At 39.7% G+C, this 27174-nt stretch overlaps 1 protein-coding gene across 1 annotated transcript; it reads right to left on the bottom strand.

The window, feature by feature from the left end:
- Positions 1–408: 408 nt before the first annotated feature.
- LOC129722353 (sialin) lies at positions 409–24879 on the bottom strand. Its single transcript, XM_055675732.1, has 6 exons — positions 24141–24879; positions 12803–12977; positions 2021–2140; positions 1276–1822; positions 1086–1219; positions 409–1019 (listed from the first exon to the last, which is right to left on the bottom strand). The coding sequence occupies exons 1-6, from the start codon at positions 24167–24169 to the stop codon at positions 555–557; spliced, it is 1470 nt and encodes a 489-aa protein (XP_055531707.1). The 5' UTR covers positions 24170–24879; the 3' UTR covers positions 409–554.
- Between the last annotated feature and the right edge of the window lie 2295 nt (positions 24880–27174).

The following is a 27174-nucleotide window of genomic DNA, read 5'->3' as shown; positions in this document are numbered from 1 at the left end:
ACAATAACAACTTGAAAACTTGCTCAAATTCTATTAAAATTGGAAAATCAACTTTCCGAGTGAAACTCTTGAAGTTTTCAATATTTATTTCAGACATCAGAAATCAGACATCGCGATTTTTAGTGATCCATTTCACGAATTTTCATCTGACCCATATTTTTTCCTTCTCCATATAAAGCTCTTTCTTCAGCATTTTAACTTGTTTCGAATGAAATTCCAAAATGCACAATATTATTTTTGCCAGACAATGAATGTAGTGACTACAATCAGTACTCGACTTAACTTGCAGTATCAACGCTTATTGCCCCTGTCGTTAGGCAAGATACGTCACTATTTAGGTGCTTCGTTTGTTGCAAGCAATATTGCGAGCAACATCCGGCGGAGTTTGTGGCATGCAACAAATACAACTTTTCCCATAAAATTTCAAGACATTTTTTATTTTTCTAACGATAGCACAACATAATGCCAACAACTACGCTTGAACATTCATATAAAACTTGAACGTACAGCATACACATTTCGAACCTACACAACTAACAAAAACAGCACATTTATCACTTCTCATCATCAATACTAATTTTATTATCGAAACCATCAACTCCGTTGTGTCGCCCGTTCTTTTCCTTGTCCCGCAGCTCCTGTGCTTCTATCGACCAGGGTTGCAACTCTCCCGACGCCCAGAACCAGTAGATCATGCATCCTATCAGATAGATTCCGGCCGCAATGTAAAACACAATCCGCCACTCATCGTCAGAGCCGTTAGAAGTGATGCTACCGGTAATTATCGGACTCACAATACCGGGAATGGTGCCAAACGTATTCGATATTCCCATCATCACTCCGGCACTTTTCGGCGACAGGTCCAAATGATTGACTGCGAATCCGGACCAGGCAAACGCACCCATACCGACGGCAATCGTGATGCAAGTGATCGTTGTTGCTGGCTCCAGGATATAAGCGCCGACTATCATGAAGACAGTCTGGCCCAGGAACGCTCCGCAGTTGAAGTAACGACGAACCTATCATTAAAAAAAAACGCATCGTTACCTACTACCTAATCATACTAAATTTATCTGAGACATTACCTGAGAAGTTGTGAGCCATCCCTTATCCTGACTCAAATCGGCGAGATATCCAGAAATGAATAAAAAGATTCCCATTACCAGATAAGGAATGGCGGATATAATGCCCGTTTTCTCCAAATGGAAATGCATAGTATCTAGAAAAAATTTAATTGATGTCATTGCAATTTTCCCAAATTATCAGACACAATACCTTTCAAAAACGTTGGTAGTTGAGTAAGAAGCGTATAGAATCCCCAGTTTTCGGAGAAATGAGAAGCAACAAGAGCCCATACTGCCAGCGAGGTCAAAATACCCTTCCAAGGGTGCTTGACCTTCTCCGAAGTACCTTCTACCCTGTTTAGGGAAGAAAGTATATACTTCTTCTCCTCGGATGATATCCAAGGGTCAACTTCGGGCGACGTTTTGATCATAAACGACCACGCCAGGAACCAAACGCAGCCGATTGCTCCGAATATGTAAAACACGCTTTCCCAACCGAAAGCTTGTGCAAAGATTCCACTAAGCGGCATCGAGACGACCGTTCCTGCGTAGTTACCTGCGAAAGCAATCGAAACCATCCGAGACCGTTCCGACGGAGGGGCCCATTTGGACCAGACGGCGTGAATACATGGAAAGGTAACTCCCTCGAAGATACCTTCGATGACGCGCACCGCAATCAGTGCTCCGAGGCCACCCTCCGCCGCTACTGGTGTCAGTAAGGTTAAAATAGCGGTGACTCCAATTCCGATACCGAAAACCTGAAAGTGGCATTTAACATTATGATAATTCACTTCTCAGCAGGGTATCTCTTGCGGAGGTGCTAATTTCGGTTATCAAAAGCGAGCCACGAAAATGTTTACTCGCTCGAGCATCCACCTTACGGCCTTTCGGTGCACCGCAGTTATTTGCTAACCGAACAAACGAAAACGCAGACACGAGCAACTAATAAAACTTACGTAATTTCCGCCAAATTTATTGGAAATGAATCCCCCAAGGAATGGGGTCAGAATGTAACCATAGAAAAAGGAACTCAGTACTAATCCCTGCGTCTGTGAGTCCCATTCGAAATACTGCTCCTGTTGAACAAAAAAAGAAGATGTGTTAGTGATGAAGATTGTTGGCAAATCAGTTAACGGTTCTCTAATCCACGCGTCCATGTGTTTTTCACAAAAACTAATACAACATAAAAATAATAAATGAAACCCGGTATTTTCTTTTTTACTCCCGAAACTATCGCCTTACAACTTCAAAATCATTTGATTCTAGTATACATTTTGCGTTGTTGAAATCGATACATTCTTTTATTTTTCAATTTACAAACCAAACAGATTTGTGTTTACAAACTATTGTTGCGCTGATCGTTGGTCACAGGTATGACGTTTTTACCTACACCAAAAATAAATTTCATGAAACATTCTTATAACACCAGAAAAAGTAAAGTTACAAAGTTACAAAGTTACAAAGAAAATAAATCCTAAATAAATCGGATCTTTAACCGGATTATAGCGAGCTTGTTTGACCTAATAATTTGAAATTTGGTGGCGATGTTTCTAATTGCTAATGGTTAATAAGCTGGTTTGCACCTAACGGTAGCCTACCGTACTTGTTTTTTTTTCTGGAAAAAGAAAATTTTACCACAATTTAGACAATTGATAGACAAACATTCTAAAACTTATCATATTTAGGGTTTCCAGCAGTTTGTTCGTGTTTTTAATCTGATTATTTTATTGAATTTTCGTGATTTTTAATCCTTTTTAACTTAAAATAAGCAATTAAAAACCATATGAAAAACAATAGGGGTCTTCACATCGAGCTCGTATACGAATACCCAGCCGTAAACTGTGTATCTTCTATTACTCGTCAATGGAGGTGAGTATTTTTACGGCTGGGTATTTGTTTACGAGCTCGACATGAATACCCATAATGAAAAAAAATTGAAGAGGTTGTGTATGAAACACACACCACAACTTTAACGTAGAATAATTACAGCTTGTCTCATGTCAATGTATTTCTTGCAATAGGTTTGGGTGTTAATCAGTTTGAAGGTGTGAATCGGAAAATTTCAGTAATAATTCTCTTTTAACTGTCTCTTTTGCAACTATCTTTTTCTATATCTATGAATGCGAATGTCTGTCTGACTTTCTGTTTTCCATAGACTCAAAAACTATAGAACCGATTACCGTGAGAATTTGTACAATAGGGTTTTCGAATACCGAAAGTACGCTAAAGTATTAGTTTCGCTTTATCTCATGAGCGTAAGCAAGGAGAAGTAAATTCGTACCTACTCAGTAAACTTAAAAACGTTTAACACGATAACCGTGCAATTTTTAATACAGAGGTAGTCAAAGCAAAACCTTGGTGCTACATTCCGATTCGGAACTTGACCTTCTGTTTACTATACACAGACTTCGCAGCCAACTGTTAAGTGTACAGGACAATTGCGGGGCCAGCGCTACGATCATACTGACGCTAACAGTCTCTCCCGAGTCAAGACTCGAACCTACGACGATTGGCTTGTTAGGCCAGCATCGTACCTCGAGACCAGCTGGGGAGGCAGACAGAGGTAGTCATGTAGGTTAAAAATGAAAATTTGTATGGTACGTGTTGTGTGGCTAATGTTTGAATAAAATTTTAGATCCGACGATGGCTGAATAACAATACGCCGAAACGTTATGTAAAATAACCACAGTGTGCATAATTGACCGAGAAAAATCAAACATCCAAAGAGAATTGAAATACAGAGGTTTTTCAGTATGAGCCGTATTTCCATGGCTCTACTGAGTCATTTTTTTATCTCATTGGCGTAGTAAGGATGGCAAGGGGGAAGACTATGTTATCCTTTAACAATTGTAAAACCGACCATCATTAAATTCGATTATGTATTTCAACAATTTCTTTTTGGTAGATTTCATTAGCGTGGCAAGGGAAGGGGCAAATTTGTTATTTGTAAACTCCCTACCACCTAACTTGATTACCGTGCCAATTTGTATAAGTGGAATTACAAGTATGTTTCTATGACATTGAATGTTCTGTATTTCAATAGAGTAGCCAACAGGGAAGGGGTATATCAAACTCCATTGTTGGTAAACTATTCAAAAATTCATTATAAAAATTGTATACAGGCGTTTCTAGAGTATGAGGCATTGTTATACGACTTTACTCTGTCATTTAAGACCTTATTATATCCCAGGGGCGAAGTAGGGAGGAAAGGAAAGAAGTGGATGAATGTTGTCCACCTTCAATAATTTTGAAACCGCGTAACCGATTATCAAATAATTCGGTTCATAAATGTCCCACAGTAGCGTATTTGTTCCAATAACTTTTAATTTCCTCTATTCCATCAGCGTGGCCAGTAATAGAAAATTTTTATTTGTAAACTCCTAAATCAAACACGATCACCGTATCATCTTGTATTCGTGGGTTCTCAAATAGGAGGTATATTCCTGTGACATTGATTTTTCTGTATCTCATCTCGCCGTAGTTGAAGAAAGGGGGAAACTTTCATTATTTTGAACCGTTGAATAGTGCATTTTGAAAATTTGTATCCAGGGGCTCTTGCGTAGCCGTCATTTTTCTATGATATAAGATATAAGATAGTTTTAACAATATAAGATAGTGTTGCTGTGATTTTGCTTATCTTTTGCAACAATCGGTTGAAAAATTTGTTAAACTTCGTACACAAAATACGTAGTGCCAACATCAAGATTTAAATACACAATGAGAATGATGCACATAGCCTAGAAATAGACTTTATATGCCAACTTGAAATCCACAATCAATGGCGACATCCGGTTTTTATGAAACTGTTTAAAATTCCCATATACCATCCAATACGAGTATTGACGTAATCTAGAAATCCAAGCATATAATCAAAAATCCAAGCATATAGGTCTATTTTTATGCATACAGGTCTATTTTGAAATCCCAGGTGACGAACTCCAATTTTCGGCAAACAGCCAAAAATGACCAAATATTACTATTTTTGGAACTAAAATCATACCCAGAGACCGGAAATCTAATTCCGACGCCATTTTGAAATACAAAATGGTGACCTACTGTTTCTGCAAATGACCAAATACAACCCAATACGGGTATTTCCGTAATCAAGATAATGTACAGAAAACAAAAATCGACACCAGATGTTATTTTGAAATTCGAAGTGGTAACTACCGGTTGCTGGATATGAGCCAAAAATCGGTAGCGTGAATACGCCCAAAAATGACCAAATAGCAACCGATGTGAATATTTTTGGAACCAAAATGGTTTTTAGAGTGTACACATCGGTCCCATTTTTAAAATCCAGGGTGGAAACTTCCAGTTTCTGAGGAACGTCCGGCAATGGTCAAATTCCACATAATATTTCCAAAACCGGAAAGATATTCGGAGACCGGAAATCGACCCCAGATGCCATTTTGATTCTTTCAAGGCTACATTATTTCCAGAGAGGGATTCACAGGAATCGTTGAATAGCTATAATATTTTTTCCGGTTTGTGCTTTTGGAGTGCACCTCTGTTGACCAGTGATATTGCTCGCCGAGCTTTGTTCGACAGAACCGGCCACGAAGCGAACGATGCAGGCTCCCACGAACATCAAAAGGAGGTTAATCGAAACAAGCCCTGGTCCGGCTGGTCCGTCAACAGAGAATATTGGGCTCGGTGGACAACAAACGGCAGATGTGGCAAACGCGTGAAAACCGCGAAAACCGCGCCGAGAAACCGCAAAAGGCAAGGATGAGCAAGTGTGAAGCTCATACTCAAAACTGACGGAGGCCTTGAGGGCCATGAGAGGCGACACCCAGCTAAATGATTTGGGTGAGGATGTTTGGACCATTTGTCGATCTCGTACCGGTGAAATCATTCCAGAACTTCGTACAGACGCGAAGAGGAAGAGAGCTACCTGCAAAGAGGTAGCCAAAAAGTGTTAGAGAAGGAAGTACAAGTTCGGGCTCTCACCCCAGAGGTGACTCTTCAGCTTAAAAACCTAGACGAAATCACCGAATGGTGCGACATTGCGCAAGACCTCGATAAGAAATGTGGAGTGGTGGTGGCCGTAGAGGCAATTTGCCTCCGAAGAGGTCTTTCTGAGACCCACGTTGCCACCGTAATGCTTCCAACGACAGAAGGAAGCAAAGCCCTGAAGAAAAGCAAGCTGAAGGTTGGTTGTCCGCTATGCCCGCTGGGCATCTTCCAGCAGCCCGACGTTTGATTTAGGTGCTTCGAGAGCGGACATGAGTCCTGATCGTGTGAAGAACCCCACTGCGAGGCGCGTCCCAAGTGCTTGGTACGTACTGGTAAGCGGGACGCTAAGCACGTCACGAGAGACCCAAGAACCCAGATAGCAAGCCTAAGCTACTAAATCGCAGGCGTGAGGGTGACGCAATTAACCCTGAACCACTGCTACACGGTACAGCAACTGCTACACCAAGCAGTCGGACATTGCCATCGTAACGGTAACAGGGAAGCTGATAAGTTTGGGATCGACAGGCAGATTCCCAATTCAGGAGATCACGTCGGACGAAGGCTACGTGGTTGCCAAGGTGGACGAAGCGTTCTACTGCTCCACCGCGTTGGTATACAGAGAGGTTCGCTCAGATGGTTGATTGTGTAACCGTGGAACTAACAGGTCTAAAGCCGTTGGTGGTGCCGGTTGACTTCAACGCTTGGGCTGTTGAGTGGGGATGTCGCTGCACTAACCAGAGGGGCCAGATTTTGTTGGAAGCTTTGGCGAAGCTCAACTTCGATCTGACCAATTTCGGTGTTTAAAGTACCTACAGCAAAAACGTTTAAGAGCGCAAAAAAGGTCAATAAACAAGCCTGTTTCGATAGACTTTGCGACAGCGCCAATACGAACCGATAGGGTGACGCCTACAGGGTCGTTACGGCCAAGATCAGAGGCTCGTCAACCCCGGCAGAGCAATCACCAGAGATGTTTTTCCACACCACGAGTCAAACCCCTGGCCTCCGGCTGCTGAGTCACCACAAACAGCGAGTGACGACAGTCGCTCAGAGGTCGAGCAGACGGCAAGGGTAACGGGCGGTGAAGTCATTGAGATCGCAAACTCCCTAAAGATAAGCAAGGCACCGGGACCAGACGGAATCCCGAACCTGGCCATTAAGACGACCAGAGTGTGAGTGTGTCGCAACGTGCCTTAGTGGAACGAAACGCTCAACAGAACAAAAAGCACATCCAATTGAGCTGAGTTTCAGAGCGTCGCTCACCAAGTACAACGCTGAGATACGCAAGGCAAAACGAACCTGTCGGATCAAGCTCTGCGAGGGTATTCACACGTTGCCCGAAACTTGTCGACTTTAGACAGCGTTGTCAGTAGACCACACCAATGGTCTCGAAGAGAGGACGGCAGTCTTACCATCACACTTAGGGAATCACTGCAGGTTCTCATCAACACGCACTTCCCTGGGTCAACTTGCATTAACGAACAGCAGACAACGGAGCAGCAGCGTCCGAGAACAAGGCGTACAGCGCCCGACTACGCGATTCTGCTCTTTCGAAGGCTGTACACGGAGGCTTTATTCAATTGGGTAATGAGCTTCTTTGAACCGATGAAGTCTCCTGAACCAGATGGCATTCTACCCATCTTTTTACAAGAATCAGATCAGATGGTGTCATAATGCCCGAACTGATACATCTGTTCCGAGCAAGCTTCACCCTGGGTTACATCCCAGATAGCTGGCGGAAAGTCAAGGTGATCTTCATACCGAAGGTAGAGAAAAGAGTCAAAACATTACCTAAAACCTTCAGGCCTATGAGCCTCACATCTACACTCCTGAAGTTGATGGAGAAAATTACAGATAGCTATAAACGGAATGAGTTCCTCAAGAACTTACCACTACATAAAGATCAGCACGCTTACCAGCCTGGTAAACCGACGGAAACTTCTCTGCATGGCATAGTTACTCTTATGGAAAGTCGCAGTACCAAGTACAAAGAGACGGCGCTATGCGATTTTCTTGATATTGAGGGTGCTTTTGACAATACATCCCATGCTTCAATCAATGCAGCTCTTCTGAATAGGGGAGTTCACAACACTACAATGAGCTGGATTCAAAATGTGATCTCGAGCAGAGAAATCACAGCTACATTGAGAGATACTTCGATCACGGTCACAGTGGCAAAAGGCTGCCCACAAGAGGAAGTTTCTCCCCCTTGCTTTGGTCCCTGGTGGTCGATGCGTTATTAATCAAGCTAACCCAGCTATGCCGATAATGTAGTCCTCATAATTCGCGGAAAATGTGACGCAACAATGTCGAACCGCCTTCAGACGGCACTAGACACTACCCTGGGTTGGTGAACTCAAGAGGGGCTGAACATTAATCCCGCAAAAACGGTTATTGTACCCAGGACCCACCATTTTCAGGTTAATGGGTAAAATTCATGCTAAAACTGAATCACCCGAACGTCACTTTCAATTAAATTCATACGGTTTCAAGCTATTGCCACACTCTTCTCGTTCTCGTCGGTTGGAACATTCCTTTAAGCTTCACGCTTTATTAGCTGTCTCATTAACGCCTCCTTCGTTGATCATCTTAACGCGAAGTTCTAAAACGTCATCGATCGGAATGAAAACGAAAGGTTACCCTTTCGAGCGGTTTACCATCCATCATCTCCCGGAAGGCAGCCTAAAGACAAAGTCAATGAAAGACCAGTGTCTCAGTCAGACAGCAGTAAACGAAGAAAACGTTATGGAAAGGATTTTTCGATTCATATAAAGGGTGTCCACGATGAAATTGCCACACCATGAAATTGCTCTAACTATTTAATTGTTGGGTAGAATTTGATGAAAATTTGGGTGGATTTTGTTCATAGTGCATTGTTTACATCCTGCAAGTTTAAAGTGCTGTGATCAAAACTCGCGGAAATGGAGTCGAAAGAACAGCTCGTGCGTGATAAATCTTGCGCATTCATCACGAGAACAAGGATCTCTCGCATCGTTCCATCGCTAAAACGTTGGGAATCGCGAATTCCACGGTTTCGCGAGTGATTAAGCGGTTCGAGGAACGATTGACCACCGATCGGAAGCCCAGAAGTGAAGGAAAAGTATTCCGTACAACACCAAAAATCACAACCGCGTAGTTGGGGCCTTCAACCCAAACCCGAACGCCTCCGTTCGGGATGTGGCTAAGAAGCTGCACCTGAGCCGAAGTTTTGCCCAGAAGGCCAAAACTAAGGCTGGGCTTCGAATGTTTAAGGTACAAAAGGCCCCTAATCGCGACGAGAAGCAGAACAAGTCCGCCAAAACCCGTGCCAGGAAGTTGTACCTTAAAATGCTGACGAAAGTTGAGTGCTGCATCATGGACGACGAAACATATGTCCATAAGACCGACTTCAAACAGATTTTCAGCAACCTTTTTTTCACGGCAAAGGATAAGTCCACCGTTCCGGAGCATGTCCGCACTCAGAAGATGTCCACATTTGTGAAAAAATTCCTGGTTTGGCAAGCCATCTGCACGTGCGGGAAGCGGAGTGCACCTTCCGTGACCCAGGATACGATGAACGGACAGGCGTACATGAAAAAGTGCCTCCAGAAGCGGCTGCTTCCTCTCCTGAAGGCCCACAACGTCCCAACAATCTTCTGGCCGGATTTGGCCTCATGCCACTACTCCAAGGACGTGCTGAAGTGGTATGCGGACAATAAGTTCAATTTCGTGACGAAAATGTTCAACCCACCCAACACTCCGGAGCTCCGCCCCATCGAAAAGTACTGGGCGATTATGAAGCAGCACCTTCTTAAACAACCTAAGGTAGTGAAGACGGTCGAGGAACTGAAGAAAGTATGGGTTTACATGCAAAAAACGGTTCATTCACAGGTTGTGCACAATCTTATGGCAGGGGCTAAGGCCAAGGTGCGGGCATTTGCGTATGGACTGTAAATAAAATACGAGTAAGATGGTAAAATGAAGTTTAATAGTTATTTCTCAATCCCTGAAAATTTGATGGCAATCGGATGAAAATTCGAATTTTGCGAATCAATTTTGTTTGTGGCAATTTCATCGTGAACACCCTTTAGTTTCAATTACTAGACGTTTTCTATTTTTGCTAAAATGCTATCTATTTATTTTTCTAAATAATGAAATAAATTTAGAGAAGAAAAAGACTTCTATCTGCCATATTAATCGGTGAACGATTGTGTGTCCAATTTTAGCAGGAAGCTTTTTCAAAAAAGCATTTTTTACGCTTTGGTTTCTGCTACGTCGCGTCAAAAATCACTAAATCGTCAATGACAGTATTTCCAGTCGTTTCACGTTATGATGTGAAACCATTTGACAGGTGAAACGACTGGGTCTGATTTCGAGTAGGTTAAAAAGTCATTGAAAACTTGTCGGCAGTCAAGCTGACTGGAGGTGTTCATGAGATGAGCGAAATTGGTAACCAATCATAGCAAGCTTGAAAACAGACACAGAGGCTTGTTCAGTCGTTTCATTGTGATCGGGTTGAAAATCTCTAGCCCTGATAGTACCCTTCTCCAAACGGAGGAAACATGCCCTGTTGCCTCCTTCACTGAATGGCTTTTTATTGAGCTTCTGTAAAGAAGTTAAATACCTGGGTATTATTCTGGATAAGTAAGTTAAATTGGTCGGCCCAAATTGACTACGCAGTCAAAAAAGCTACAACGGCGATTCGGACCTGCAGCACACTTATTGGTAAAATCTTGGGGATTGAAAGCACAATTCGCGCTTTGGTGCTTTATAACCATCGCTCGGCCAAGAATTATCTGGGCCGCTATAGTGTGGTGGCCAAAGGTAGATGAGGTGACAGCTCAAGGTAAGCTCAATAAAGTTCAGTTACCAGCGCCATGCGTTCTACACCAACGGCAGCTTTGAAGGCCATGCTCTGCCTACTGCTTCTACATTTTCATGTAAAGAAAGAAGCAGAGCTTGGTGCACTAAGGCTTCCAACAAAGTTAAACAATATTCGAAGGCGATCAGGTTGCTCATCTTCGCATTCTAAGAGAGTTTAAAGTTACACCCTTAGTCACAACAGTATCAGAATGCATGGCGGTTCAGAACAATCGAAACCAATCGCCATATGTAAAGTAGGGGTGGTCCTACACTTCCATCTGGCATTATCTGTTTCTATTCAGATGAATTAAAAGAAGGATCCAACACTGGCACCGAAGTCTTCGGGATCAGAGTTAAGGAAACTATCGAAGAAAAATCGGCATCATCTCGAATAGCCAAGACTAAGGTCCGCCAAATGCGCGTCAAAATTAGTTTGGGTGTGCAGCGCAGCGCTACAAGAGCTATTTCGGCAGAATCAAGTTCTACTTTACTGCCTACATGGATACTGTGGTATCGAGGGCAATAAAAACGCTGACTACCTCGCAAGACAAGAATCGGCACAGCAAATCATTGGACCAAAGCCATTTCTGGGCACCTCCAAATCTGCCGTTAAGCGCGAACTCAAAGCATGGGAAAGGCTAGAAATAGCTTACCGATGAAACAATACACAGGATTGCAGTCAAGCTAAACAGTATATCCCTCCAAACCCTGCTATAACCTAGAGGCTTCTCGGTCTCAAGTGTGGTGAGCTACATCTCTACACGGGAGTTATTACCGGACATTGTCCTCTTTACCACCTCTTTACCACGTATATGTTGCCGACATTTTACGTAGATCAGACACCTACCAATCGATTTCTGAGACTTTTTTGCTCAATATAAGATATAATTTAACTACCATTAATGCTCATACATACTCGATATTATTTTGCTCTGTGAAATATACTAAAACCATGCAAAAACCGGTTTCGTAGAATCACCGTTTTGAGCTCAGTTTTTGTCTGATTTAGGATCTGTTTTTTTTTACAAACTCATAGAATTTTGATATTTGATCTTAAAACAAAATGGCATCGAAAAAACATCGAATATTTCCGATTTCTGAAAAATTCAAAATGGCGCCATTGTTGCCCCTTAGGTTGAAATATGTCCAAACTCGGGAAAATTTGTTTTCGCATCAAACTTCATCAAAAATGCCAAGGCAAAAAAATTGTTGCACTGTGTTATTTACCGAATGCATTCCACCGACTTTTGATCCCGCTCCGTGCATCAATTTACAAGAAACAAATTCACGAGAAAGAGAAATGCAATTCGAAAGTTCCTGCTGAATTTAGCAGTATGGTACCCACCCCGTGTTCACATGTTTTCTTGAGCAATTTTCTGTCGACTAGTGTCATGAATCCTGAGAGTTAACCTACATCTAGTCGATGAATATTCGTATGTGCAGGTAGGCGTATCATCGCTTGTCAATTTGACTGAAAGTTAAGTCAAATGAACGGTGAACTAGCGAAGCTTATAATATTTCGTAAACAGCTATCGCTTAAAATTGATTGTGATAAATACCGTGTTTTTGTGGCTATTTTTAGTATATAAAAATAACGCAAACGAAGCGAATCAATATTTACTCACGTGCACTACCTTATTAAGTGCTTGCGTCTTCTGTTTAGCATTCCCTCTGTCTTTTAGCTTGGTATGTGATCACATATTATAGCTAGAATATTTATCGCCACACATGTTCGGTAATTTACGTGATATTTTCATTTATACCTCGCCAAGAGATTGCTAATATTTCTTTTGTCGCTTGGGTGTTAAATTATTCAATTACGCGAGACAAACGCAAGATTGAATCGAATTATTGTGAAGCGAGAAAATGGATACAAATAAATCACTACAGTAGTTCTAAAGTTATGTTGCCTACATTAGTATAGTCTATTTCAAACTCACCTCTCCAATAGTTCCATTTCCGTAATCCACTTCCCTTTTTTCGGTCATGGCCACGATGGTCACGCTGAGATTTACCCGCAGGGCATACACATTAAAGAAGCCGAGGAAGGCCATAAACACCACCATGTAACGCCGACGCTTCCAAAACATCCACAAAGGCGAATCAATCCCATCGCTGAAATGAAAAAATAAACACTGATAATCCAAGGATTTCCTTTGCTGTATAAAGGGCAATCAAGATGTTGGCAAGTTTGGCTAGGAACCGAAAAACAGGTGCTCAGTCAAATGAACTTCAAGCTTGTACCAATCGATTATTTTTAGCTGTCAATAATGTGCGATATCAACAAATCGTAAACCGCCCAGTCAAAAAGATTTACAACCTTTTTTGTTAATGAACGATCTCAATCAACTTCTTACTACACAGTGTAAATCGTCGAAAGTGACGCACGACCAATGAAATGGTACGACGCGGAGGACACGTGTGCCGATCCCCGCACGCTCCATTCATCGAATTCATACTCTGACTGGTGAGTAGCTTTAACGTCGTATCAATTAGATAGACAGCATGCTTATATTAGCTTATCGATATAATAAGCAAATAGCGGTTCTTATCAAACGTTCCAAGATAGTCTATTATCAGTTTAATCCAGCACACGAGGGGAGTGGGCTGGCATTTGATTGACCATTTGGAATTTTTGGCAAAAAATGGGGGGTAAGCGCTAATAAACGCGCGCTATTGATATCTGTTATCAACAGGATTTCGAGCCTCTGGAAGGGTTAATTACCGTTTTTTCCCAATATCGTGCGAACGACTAAAGGTAATTGCTCCCATAAAAACACGGGGAGAAGGCATGGTACCGTAAGTGGATTCGATTCCAAAGGCAATTTAAAAAAAAATGTAAAAAATTTGATTTGAAAAACTACAAAACTACGAATAAAGAAATATATTCGAATCTTAATGCATTATAAATGGAAAAAATTCACTTTACAATCATTTTCATCCTGTTCAGTGATTGCCATGTGTAGAGCTAGCGTACAAACTTTGGCACATGCGAACGCGCGCAATTACCTGAGTGCAAGTCGAAGTGCAGTAAATATCGAATTTTTGATGATGCAAAATTTAGAATACAAATTAAACTTAAAAATCAATCCTGAACGAGTAGCTAGAATGAAAATATCATGTAAAAGAAGAATTTTGTTTCGCAATTCTTTTTTAAAAAATTGTTACTATTGGATCTTAAATGTTATTTCATAAGTAAAGTGAAACCATCAAGTTTAGATGTAACATTTAGTGATATTTCCACTAATTCGCACGAACTTTTTTCATAGTACTTGAGCAAATGTGCTGCAGCTAGCTAGAACGTGGATGTGATTAATTAATAATCCTACAAGGACGTTGTCAACGGACACTCAAAACACAAGCAATAAAATAACACAAGATACGCTTCGCTGTATCCGGCGGCTCAAGCCATTGCAGTTATCAGTGAGTGTTATCTGCTGAAGATATTGCATGCGAACGTAAGAGCGCCAATAAAAATTGACGTGCTTTTTGGAAACGGATTATATACAAAATGTTCATTGCTGCGAAAAAAAGTTAAATTAATGTACCTAGCGGTGCTGGGTCTTTCTCATTCGAATTTATTATTTTTTAAAATAGATCAACACGAACACTACGATTATCAGAAAAAAAAACAAATTAATCCACCTAGCGGTTAGACTCAGCCTTTCTCATTCAAACTTATTGTTTGTAAAAATAGATTTACATGAATGCTTAAATCCAATAAAGGAATATTCACTCTTTGGTTCTAAAATATTGATGTTGTAATTGAAGTATAAAATATGAAATTTGACGTAATGCTAGTGATTGAGAAATAGCGAAATTAAAGAAATGACTCTTTATTTCGAACAATTTAATTATTATTATTATTATTATTATTATTATTGTTTATTTATTCATCGGACTGAATGTGTCTAAATGAATGCTTAAAATAATTAACTTAACATAATTTGGTCGGCAGATGCAGTTACACGTTGTCGGAACAAATAGGACGGCTCGTTAAAACTAAGAAAAATTGCATGTCGGTTGAACTGGCGAACCATCGAAGCTAAAGGCGAGTTGGCAGCATATTGTGTCAAATAATTTCCTTCCTGCAGCATCATTCTCGGTCGCAAAGCTCGCGTGGGAGCATAAAAACCAATCTGTGACAGTAGATCTGGTGCATCGTACTCGCCAGTCAGTAATTTGGAGATAAAACTGACCTGGGACACATGCCTCCGTTTGTCAAGCGTACCTATGCCCAGTAACCGACAGCGATCTTCATGCGGTGTTAAAAACTGTTGCTCTCTCCAAGGAAGCTGCCTTAGCGCATAACGGACGAATTTACGTTGAACACTTTCAATTCTGTTTGACCACATTGTCTCGTGAGGACACCAAACAACATTTGCGAATTCCAGTGTCGAACGAACGATGGAACAATACTTTAAAACAAAGTGGATCGTCAAATTCGCTTGCTTTCTTGAAAATGAAGCCAAGACTTCGATTTGCCTTATCGATCGTAGTCGAAATGTGAGTCTTCATAGTTAGCTTCTCGTCAAGTATTACTCCGAGATCTTTTATCTGGACTACTCTGTCCAGTTTCACTCCAGAGATTTCGTAGTCGAAGCGGACAGCATCCCTGGTTCGATAGTAGCTGATGACACAACATTTCTCCACACTCAGAAACAAGCAAACTCTCATACACCAACCACCAAACAAATTTAGAAGTTTTTGCAATTCTCTGCAGTCCTCAATACGCCTAATGACCAAGTAGATTTTCAGATCATCCGCAAAAAACAGTCTTCCACCTCGGTTGAGTAGTATTGCTGCGTCGTTTATATACAAACTGAATAGCAATGGCCCAAGATTGCTACCCTGAGGTACACCAGAGCTATTTATGAATGGGCTGGAACGGCAGTTACCAAGCTGTACGAATAGTTGCCTGTCCACGAGGTATGTCTCCAACCATTTACAGAATCGCGTAGAACAATCCAACTTGTTTAACTTGTTCAAAAGAATTGTATGACTAACAGTATCAAAAGCGGCTCTCAGATCTGTATATATTGTGTCGACTTGAGCTTTTTCACTCATGTTTTTCGTGCAAAAAGATACAAAATTTACCAGGTTAGTTTCTACGGACCGCTTTGGAAAAAAACCGTACTGTACTGTACTGATATACTGTTGGCAGGCCGAAAATAATGTATCCTTGATAATTGTTTCGAACACTTTAGACTCGGCACACAAGGAGGTTATACCTCTATAATTCGTTACGTTGCATTTATCACCTTTCTTAAAAACTGGAAACATGCACGAAACTTTCCATGCCACCGGAAAGCGTTGCTGCTGTAGTGATAAGTTGAATAAGCATGTTAATGGAACCACTAGGTAGTCAGAGCATTGCTTGAGAATAGCTGTCGGAATTATGCCAGGTCCGGGCGAAAACGACGACTTTACTTTGTTAATTGCTGACGAGACGGATTGCTCATTTACTCTTAAAATTTCCATGCATAGCGTATCGGCCGGTACATCGCTCAAAGCTTGCTGAATTTGTGTTTCAGTGGGTGCAATATGACTATAAACGGTAGAAAAATGTTTCGCAAATAAATTGCACTTTTTGGAAAGCGCTTTCGCAGACATTTCATTCAAGAATACCGATGATGGAAGCCCGGTCTCTTTCCGATTTGTATTAACAAACGCCCAGAACTGTTTGGGGTTCTTTCTTTGCTGGAGCCGATGAACGTAACGGTTGTACGGGAATTTATTGTAGATGCGATAATTGTTGCTTGCAGCTGCGAATTTATTTTTGGACAATGCACACCGCGCTTTAGAAAAAATTCTTAGAGCCTTGGCCCTCAATCTTTTTAACCATCGAAGCCTCGCGTTTGTCCATGGCGGTTTTTTTGTTGGCCGATATGGTGGGACAGCAGCAGTGAGACAGTAATTCAGCATTCGTTCATAATACGCCACGGCATCATCGACATTGGTAAAATGATAAATCACGAACTATACCTGAAACGTTTAAATAGTGCGATACCATAATTAAATTATGTTGATGCCACATATATTGATCAAAGCAGGTATAGTTTTAGATAGTCTTTGAATTTCTTTTCTTTCCATAACTTCTAAATCACGTATCAAATTGTAATGAAGTTTGTTATTTGTTTGAGAGATAACTTGTGTCGGGCACTAGTTATGTTCAAATCAGTCGTGTAATTTTTGAGATAATAGACTTTCGTTGTTTTTACAATTTAATACTTAACGGTTGCATAAGTCCTATTATAATCAAATGAAATGGGAACGTTCAGGGCTGCCAAATTTCGAAACCACGTTTTCAATCATAATTCATCATTTTTATAACTTTTGAACATCATTTTTATAACATGGACATGCACACTCATTATAAAATTATTAACAAATGGTTCAAAAAAGAAGCCCGTTCTTTTGATACCAAAATTGCTAAAATTTTAACTTTTTTGAAAACTGTTTCACCCCTTGGTGACCGAGGGGTTAACAAATTCGATCAAACAAAAATTGCATTATAATTTTTTCTCTATTTTCAATAACTATGTTATATCAAATTTGAGGGACCTTGTGCCTAGACCTTGTGGCCTAGTTTCAGCGAGAATTCCTCACCGGAGACATTTTCCCTCTCTTTTGTTATTTGCCTATGATTGATGTCGGGTGACGGCTGTTAAAAAAGGCTGTGGGAAGAATAAGTGCAAGGACTGCTATGGTCGACATGGGAATAAGGTGAACAGCAAAGAAAATACTACAAGATATAGGTACAGCCCTTGGGTTGTATGAAATGGGGACGTGGGACTAAACACTGTAATTAGGGGATTTTTTGTTACAAAATATACAGAGTCGGCAGACAGAATCAATGAGTTTGCTGAGCGACTGTACGTTTTTTTTCATTTTCAGCCTCCCCTGGAAATCAATTTTTGAAATATATTCAACAACACTCGAAAGAATATCGTTTATATCTTCGATATTATGCCTGTAATATTTTTTTGTGCGAACAACATGTATTTGACAAGGCACAAGCATATCGTGCTTGTTGAAGAAGCACCAAGAGTTTCTCGTAATGCGTCAAAGTCAGAATTAACCCTATATCCTCAAAAACCAATTCCAATAATACTTACGTTATCATAATGAATGGTTTTGTCTTATTTAACTCTGATTAAATCAAATCTATAATATGGATCTTACTTTCAAAATAATATGGAAGCCCTTGCAAAGGTTCATTAATTGGCAAACATAAGAAGATATTTCAAACAAAATTATTACGAGCTCCAGCAAAAAATCGTTGCAATCCACAATTACATTTTTGTTTTTTGCTTGACAATTTTTTTCATTTACCTACAACTACATTCGCTGTATTACGAAGACAGCTAATATACGTTTATTATGGTAAAGCTTAGAATAATAATATATCATCTAACAATTTTAAAATGTAAAAAGAGATTCTGAATAAATGTTAGTTAATAAACAAAAAATTAACAACCATTCGCAGGCTCTTACTCTTCTATGAATGTATATATTTAAGAATTTACGTTCAGGGCCCGAGGAAGACAACTCAATATACCAGTCCGTAATATCTTCCCAAGTAACACACAAAACATGTTAGAAAATAGATTACAACGAAAGTAGTCATATAAGTGTACTACAAGCGCAATTAAAACTTGTGTTATTATATTGTGTTCGAAGTTGTTTTTCATCAGTCATACAACCACATTTCGAAAACAAGCTTATTTTTTCTGGTTTTGGAGATGTTTTTTAATAACATGAGTTCAAGAATAATAATCACTATCACTTGGTCTTTTCGTAAGACATTACACCATCTAATAACAACATTACGTACCTGTAAAATGCTTTTCCTTAGTACAACAGTCGTAGCATTCAACACTCACCTTAAAAATACTTGATCAAATTATATGAAATTATATGAACGATTTCTATATTTATTCGAAGCGGGTTAAAACGTGCCATTAAAAGATAAACAAAACGCTTGCAGTGTTACCAATATTAATTCAGTTTTTTGTTACTGTTTATCTAACAACGTTTTCTAGTTTTGTTAGATTTTATATCCTGATAACGTTGAAACTATGCGAAAACAATTTTAATATTCAAGCAAAAGAAACAACTCTTCTTGAAAGGTTGAAAATTATTTTTTGTCATCAATTTATAATCAATTAAAACTGCCACTGATAAAAGCTACTGTCGATCTAGTTGCACTGCGCCGACACAACACATTTGCGCATGCGCTGGTTAACAGTTGTCATAGCAACAGATTTGCGCATTGCCGTATTAGTACTCGAGATGTATTTTGCCACTTAATTCTATCAAGTTGGCTTGCTTTGATGCTGTTATCGGTACTTGTTCTATTAGTCTTCATGTTTTGCGCTTTTTTGGTGATAGAGATGTCATGGAATAGGTAACGTCAACTATTCTTTACCAACGTGTGTTACTTGGGTTGGCACAGCAGCGGCACATATTGAATATGCTGTTTACCTATGGCAATGAAAAAACATCAAACAACAAGCTTACCACCTATGGCAATGAAAAAACATTAAACAGTGCTTTTAATGAAAACAATTCTAGCTTTAAGTTAGATTTAATTTCAGCTCGTAGTCGGCAGCGAGGATAAAAAATTTGCTCTTAATCATTAAGATATTTTAGAAAGTAAATCACCAGATATAATTGGCGCCGTTAAACATTAATTTATATTTGTGTCGTGTCAAATAAATGATAGATGAGTAAAAAAAAAAATTACTCTTTTGATACTATCCGGTCACGATTATTTAGTGAATATCGAAGATAAAATTAAATAAATATCCGTTGCAAAAATTCACAATTCTTGTTGAGTAATTTATGGTAATCATATTTATGAGATAAACTTTCAATCACCATCAACATCAGCTTTTCCGCGATTGCACACGTATAGAAATGTACGAACAAAAGTGTACCACTGCAGTACGAATAGTACCGCTGCAGTACGAACAGAAGAGTACCGCTGCAATCATAGACGACGAGAGACCTGCGCTTATTTACTCCACTGGTACTGTTGCTCTTAGCGGCATGTTTTCTTTCAAGACATCAATTTTTATTATGTTCTGAAAGCAGGTTTAGAAATTGTTCAAGAATGGGGATTGTTTCAAACTTTTTGGAAAACTTTTACCCTCGAGACATCATATTAGTCTAAGCTAATGGAAGCGTAAATAAATTGACCTATTTGGACGGGGAGACTCTGTCAATTTTTATTTTGATATTGATAAAGAGAATATCACAGGGAACGGATGGTGTCCATTCACGTCGTCTTTGCTAGGAATGCTCGCATGTAATTGGTTCATTGTTCGCGTAAATTTGTCATGAAACTTTTTATCAATTTTACCGCTTAGCAGTGAAATTAGAGTGATAACTAGCATATAACAAAATTGTTATACATTTTATCTATCCAACAACTTATTGGTTATTGTTATCCATCATGTGCTTATGCTGTTATTATCGTTTGAAATATGACCCAACATTTGCCAGTTTCATGTACAATTTTACAGAACGCATTCCAGTATAGTTAACAAAGACGTAGTTCCACGTCAAAAAAACATTCGTGTATGGGATACTAGAAGGCAACGTTATAGTCGCAATATATTTTATCTCTCGGCTGCCTTTGTTTTGCCAATGCCAACACTGTCATAGAGGGACGCTCTCGGATGTCATAAAAAACTGTCATCGCCCGGTGCATTTTTTTCTCTGGTAGGGACCATCATAGCCTCCCGACCTTCGTCAGGTACTCAATGAAAATCTCTCCAATTAACGCATTATCCGCAACATTTTCGTTCGCATAATGCCATTGCGCGTATGCCCTCCGTGAGCAGCGCCATGGTTGCAAGTCCATAGATTATACCAGTATATGTCTAATTAGTGTGTCAATTTCGTGCAGCGTTCTATGCTACTGGATCGAAGCATTCTGTGAAAGGCAAAGTAGGCCCGATTTTTAGCTTGTAAGTATACGTCGTTGGATGTTCTTACTTCTGTTACCAGGGATCCCCAGTATACGAACTCATCTCCCTCTTCAAGTTCCTCGCCATCCATGATCACCGTTCGTGGAAGGCGGAAGTTGATTTCTCTTGAGCATGTACCTCTCAAATATTTGGTTTTCGACGCATTGATTTCTAGTCTAACTTTGGCGTAGATTACCTGCGCCGTCGGAAAAATTGTAATTACGTTGAGGCCGTCTGGGACGTTTATGAGTTGACCTTTTTTGCTGGAAATCGATAATGTCCCTGATACACATACGTAACACATCACGCAATTCAAGGTAACTTTGATAAGTTGTGTATCCGGAAACCGGTGTCGTACATTTTCGCTAATGGAGATAGACGTTGGAGCAGTATCTGAAATTTAACTTTTTAGGTGGCGTTAATCAACGTTATGATTGTTCTTGCTGCATTGTAACCGATCGCTTTATAGGCATACAAGGCTTTCCATCCATTTCTCTGGTAGTCTCTCCCTAAAACCTACATTTTATACAATGAAGTGCGGTTTCTAATGCCCACTTAAATTTTCTGCGGACAATATTCACGTCAGAGCAGATAAATTGACCTGATCTATAGGAAATCGTGCCCCGCTTGTTAAGCCCTGCTCGTATCATAACACCCTCCAGTGCGACGGTAAACATTAGGCAGGAAAGACCATCACCTTGTCGAAGCCCCCTGGGGTATTTAGGACTGTGATCGCTCGATAGTTCTCGCAGTCTAGTTTGTCCGGCAGCTGTTCTGTCTCCCAGGTCTCGACGATCAGCCGATGCAGCGTGCTGGCCAATTTGCTGGACTGAGCTCATTTTTTATAATTTCTGCTCCGATGCCGTTCTTTCCGACAGATTTGTTGTTTTTGAGCATACGCTGAATTCTTCTCAAATCATTCCCCATTCCGTGTTTGCATTTTTATAAATTCTCAACGACGACAACGACTTCCTGACAACTTCCTGACTAACCCCCTAATCCAACTCCGTATTACTTACGGGTGTTACTGAGTCGGTGGCCTCTCACTAAGTAAGTATTACATCATCAATATCCTTTCTAATGTCCCCAAGCTACGGTAAAGATGGGCGTGGCCAACAATGATAACTATCGGGTCAACTTCATTTGAGATTGGTGTAAATGTTACTCCCAAACATTGTACCTCATACAATCCGAGTAGAAGCGTTAGTCACCAGTCTGCAATCTACGAAATATACCGTGCTTACGCTACGCTATTGAGAATCCGTGATTAAGACCTGTTTACCCTACAGCAAACACCCAGGTGTTATCACGAAAGATCTATGTTTCTGGTTGTAGAAAGAAGACTCTTTAATAGTAATAAAAAAATTCTTCGAAATGTTATTGAATAGTTATTTGAATTAATAACAATAATGACGTGTGCGTCGCGTGTATTTTCGGCTCAACAGTCTCAAAAAGTAGAACGATCTTATTTCTTACTGTCCGACGTTTCGTCACCGGTTAGTGACATTTTCAAGGAAAATTGCGGGGATTTATTAAGGATTTGTAGTCTCACTTTACATATCCAAATAGTGATTTATCAAATGAATGATCAAACTCGTTCCTTGTCAGGACATTTTTTTAAGCTTATCGTCATTGTTATTTGCGCCCTTTGGGGTACATTCTATACCTAAATGTGATGTTCCCAATAGATGGTATTATTTTCAACTTATAAATTATTTTAAATAGACTTACAACTGTATCCGCTGTGGACCTATTGCGATGGCGGATAACACCGTTATAAAGAGTGGTTTGGATTTGGGGGATAGGACATTAGTGTTACTATTGGTAACATTTGCAAGATAGAGAAGGAGTTAATTGGGTTGTGCGTTGGTGTTAAGCATGATACTAGATAGAACTGATGCGTAACCCACAGCAACCGCACCCATATCCTTTCGTTTTTAGATATGTGTTTTCTACGAAACAGTCGAGTCGATCTCGATGTACTCAACGCAGCTTACGCGAATTGGTGCTAAATATAAATAAAACATAAAGCAACGTAAAACGAATCGGTACGTATAGATTACACAAAACAATTATAAATCAAACTAAATGAGAGATGAAAAACATTATTGGAGTCAATACACAGCTGTCTAATAAAACTGTTTCATTACACATATGAAGTTTCTCCATATGCTATAAAATGCGCTTGAAAGAGGAAAAAATATAATTTGGGAGTATTAATAAATAAGATTATTAAGTGTTTTAGTCGAATATCAACGTTCAGAATTAACACTCACTTAAGTTTTGTCCAGATGCTATTATTAATAAAGTAAATAGATTCATATGTAATAAATTATGATGAAATAAAATAAAATACAAAAAGTGTTTATCCACTAGAATACGATCTTTACCTAAATTTTAAGGTTAGTGTGTTTTGCAATTATTTTAAATTACAAGCATTTGAAAGATGTTACCATTCCAAACAGAATAAAATACTAAAATAAACATATTTCTACCAATGTTTTCATAATTCAGCATCACGACTAACGAATTCTAACAATCTGTTTCAAGTATATTTGTCTAATATTCATTTCAATTGCGCGCATTTACTGGTAAAACTACCTTTAGTAAGGTTGTCTTTAAAATGGCGGTTGTTCCAAATCATTACTGGCGGCGCTTGTTAAGGGATATTATACATTTATTTGCTTGTTAATGAAACTTCATATGTTTAAAATTAAGTTTCCAAGAAAAACCGATATGCGGTTCGCATAAAATTGAATAAATGGTATTAATTAAAAATGCTTGCTTTTCGACATAATGAAAATATGAGAGCACAACGATTTGAAGCTGTGGGATTTTATTTTGAAATGCAAATAATGCTTTCGACGCACATAATATTATTATTAATTATGAATTGTTGAAGAAGCTTGTACATTTGAAACACCATCATCGGGAGTTCCATATTTAAAATTAACTGTTTCTGTTATATAATTCCAGATACTTTTCGACGTAATTGAGAACTGTTAACAACTCGCGAAATCATTTCCCAATGGTAGCCTCAAAAGCCACGATAATTTTTCCCTCTCAATAAAGTTATATTGTGCACGATTCAGTAATCATGCAAAAACCATAGATGCTCATTTCCTTCTAGTTTTCGCTTTGCCTTACTCATCATCCGCAATCGTTAACCATGATTGCACGCTTCCATTAGAATCAACATTCGCAACTGACCGATCGTTACTATTTAATGAAGTATTATCATATTATCTAACAACAGCAAATTGTAAAACGCCGCAAACTAAACTATCACCGCATTAATTACCTTATCTTGCTACTCTCCTCCGCATCCATTCTGTTTGGCTTGTTACTACGAACGGATTCAAGTAAAATCCCGCCTTTCAAATCCACGATGAAACAGTAACACCACCAGATACAACGTTCACCGGAGGTAACACCTCGCTGCTTGTTATTCTCTCAAATCAGTCACAAAGTGTTATAAACACCTAAAACGCGGGTTCACAGCTATTCACGTACTACCAGCAATAACTTTGATAAATTGGTGTATTACCGTCCAATTTCCGTCATCGTTGGTCAAAATTCACACGCACCCGCAAGTGAAATGTTACATCGGTTCGAACTAGCTGTATTGACCAAGGTCAACAAGTAGCATTCACGTGCATCAAATTTAGAGAAAATAATTTTCAGTTATGACTATTGCAGGTTTTCTTTCACTCCCTCTTTCTTTCACAACAATGGCAGTGGAGGTTCGTCACTTAAACCCCGCTGGACGACAAGTACAATTTGACGCTCTTGCGATTCCCCTTCAGTAGCTGGTAGCCAAGTGATTATATCAACAACTAAATGTTCAAATACTACCGGTTATAAGTTGCTAAATTTTTTTTATAGAGTAGCGCCACGCTGGTTTGCTGGCTGTGGGGAGAACCCCTGCGGTGGAAAATTGAGCAACGGGCACTATACTGATATTTTTTGCGAAAATGCGAGTAACTCACGGAAAACCGAACCGATTGTGCGGAGCGCAAACAACCGACTGAAGTTGGGCTATTTGACTGGGTTTAATATCAGTTCGCTGCTGGATGTCGATAGCTATTGTTCACGTTCGCGTACCCACCTATCAGTGGGAAGCACCTTAAATCTTTGCGGCAACCACTGCCGAATGTTTGTAGGTATGTGCCGCAAATTCTTGCGGTTAAACAGCGGAAAGTGGGTGGCGGGCGGCGTTTGATCGGTTGGTCAAATTAACGACATGTGTAGGAATAAAAAATTAACAACAATGTTGAATCGCTCGTTTTGTTGTATTCCTGATTATTGACACAAACAAGAACGGTGTCGGTGCTGTTGGGTCAAATGATAAAACAATGCTAAGTGACTGCTAGATTTGCAGGTCATTTTATCCAAAGGATAGAAAGGTAATCTCGACAAGTTTTATTGGAAACCGCAAAAATCGTGAAAGTTATGCAACCTATCAAATGCATGAAACCCTGCTGTCCTCGAGTCGCACTCGTGAAGAAACATTGAATGTTTCTTTAGTGGGGGTTAAAATGTCAGGGCAAAGAATAAACGCCAAATGTAAGCAACGCAAAGCAAACCGATGGATAATGTTAGTTGTCATATTACTGAAAGGCTTTCTTATAATAATAGTACGTCACCTACAAAGTAAGAGAAAGAACCTTCGTTTCTTCTACTTCAAATTAAATAAATTGGAATGAAACCTTCCCCTTTGTACCGTTATTTAAAGTATGTATGGAATAATGACGCCATCAGATAATGCGGATTTAATGCAAATTGATACTTTTGATATCATTTTTGTAGGTAAGTAAGATGTGCATTTGCATGAATGGGATTTGCATAATGGGCATATTCTATGTTGTCATGGCATATAAAGAAGAGAACCATTCACGCACGAACAGTGCGTCCATATTAAAGAGGCGATGAAAATCGACTTTTTCAAATTTCGATTACAAGTAGTACCAGTCATTGCCGCCTTAGTCCATATTTTCCGCAAAAAAAAATGAATTCTCAAGTTAGGTTAATATTGTTATTCAATTTATTATGGCGTTTTTTATATAAGAATAAGTGGAGCAGTGATTGTCCCATCTACCAGAAGCAACTGAAGAAAGCTCGACAGCGTACCGGTTTCTCAATTTAGCTACTAAATGCCGAAACATCTGATTATTTTTCGACAACCTCAACCAGTGAAAAGATCTGGTTTGTCCAGGTAATACATTTTTTAATATATGTCTCACTGAAGCTTTTGTGGATACTGCGGCCTCCCTCATTCGTATTCAACTACTCCCGATTGAATTGGACTGGGATTCAACTACTCACCAATTATCTGAGCAAGCTTGGTCGAAATCGGACACCGATTCTTTCGCAACAACATCGTGGACATCATCGTCGTTGGATTATTATCACCAACCAAGTAAATTGGTTGGCCCAGGTAATGCCACACTGACTATATGTCCTGCCGAAACATCTGAAAATGCCTTAGTCGTATTCAACCATTTCACGCGAACCCGGAGTTAACCTCCACCGTTCACTCTGCTGAAGCTACTCTGAACAATCCGTCCCTGCCACTGGACGCGAGCACTATTTATCAACCAAACGATCAATCTTTCAAAAAATTAGAAGTCTACTACCAGAACGTCCGTGGTCTGCGTACAAAAATAGATGATTTTCTTCCAGCATTATCTGAATCATGTTACGATGTCATAGTCTTGATTGCAACACGGCTCGACGATAAGATATATTCTTCCAAATTATTCGGAAATTCTTATGTCGTCGTATTCCGAATGGATCGTAACCGCTCTAACAGCACAACAACTCACGGTGGTAGAGTTCTTATTGCTGTTTCAGTTTCACTGAACAGTTGCATGGATCGAACTCCCATAGATAACTCTCTTGAGCTTTTGTGGGTAACTCTCAAATTAACTAATCTGTGTTTGAGTATTATAATTAAAATCAGTGTTTAAGTATTATATCTAACCCCGCTCCGCAAATATGATTTGGCATGCATAAACAAACACATTGATTCAGTCAGAGCTATTTTGTCCAACCTAAAAGAACATTATCATGCGCTTTTATTCGTTTAGTATGGAACCTCACCATTCGCGATTATCTCACAGTGGATGTTTTTGAGTCACATATCTCTGCTGCATGTTCGACACTACTCGATGGTTTTAGTCAGAATAGTTTGAGATCTCAGGTTTGAAACAAATTAGCCAAATTCTAAACACACAAAAAGGGCTGCTCGACTCAAAACTAATATCGGACTCACTTTTAGGACACTGTCAGATATTCGAAGGCATAGAACCGCTAACCTCAGTAGATCCTGGCCA

Source organism: Wyeomyia smithii, chromosome 2 (genome assembly GCF_029784165.1).
Source record: "Wyeomyia smithii strain HCP4-BCI-WySm-NY-G18 chromosome 2, ASM2978416v1, whole genome shotgun sequence".
Lineage (NCBI taxonomy): Eukaryota > Metazoa > Arthropoda > Insecta > Diptera > Culicidae > Wyeomyia > Wyeomyia smithii.
The sequence above is the reverse complement of the archived record's forward strand: the minus strand, read 5'-3'. Positions and strand labels throughout refer to the sequence as shown.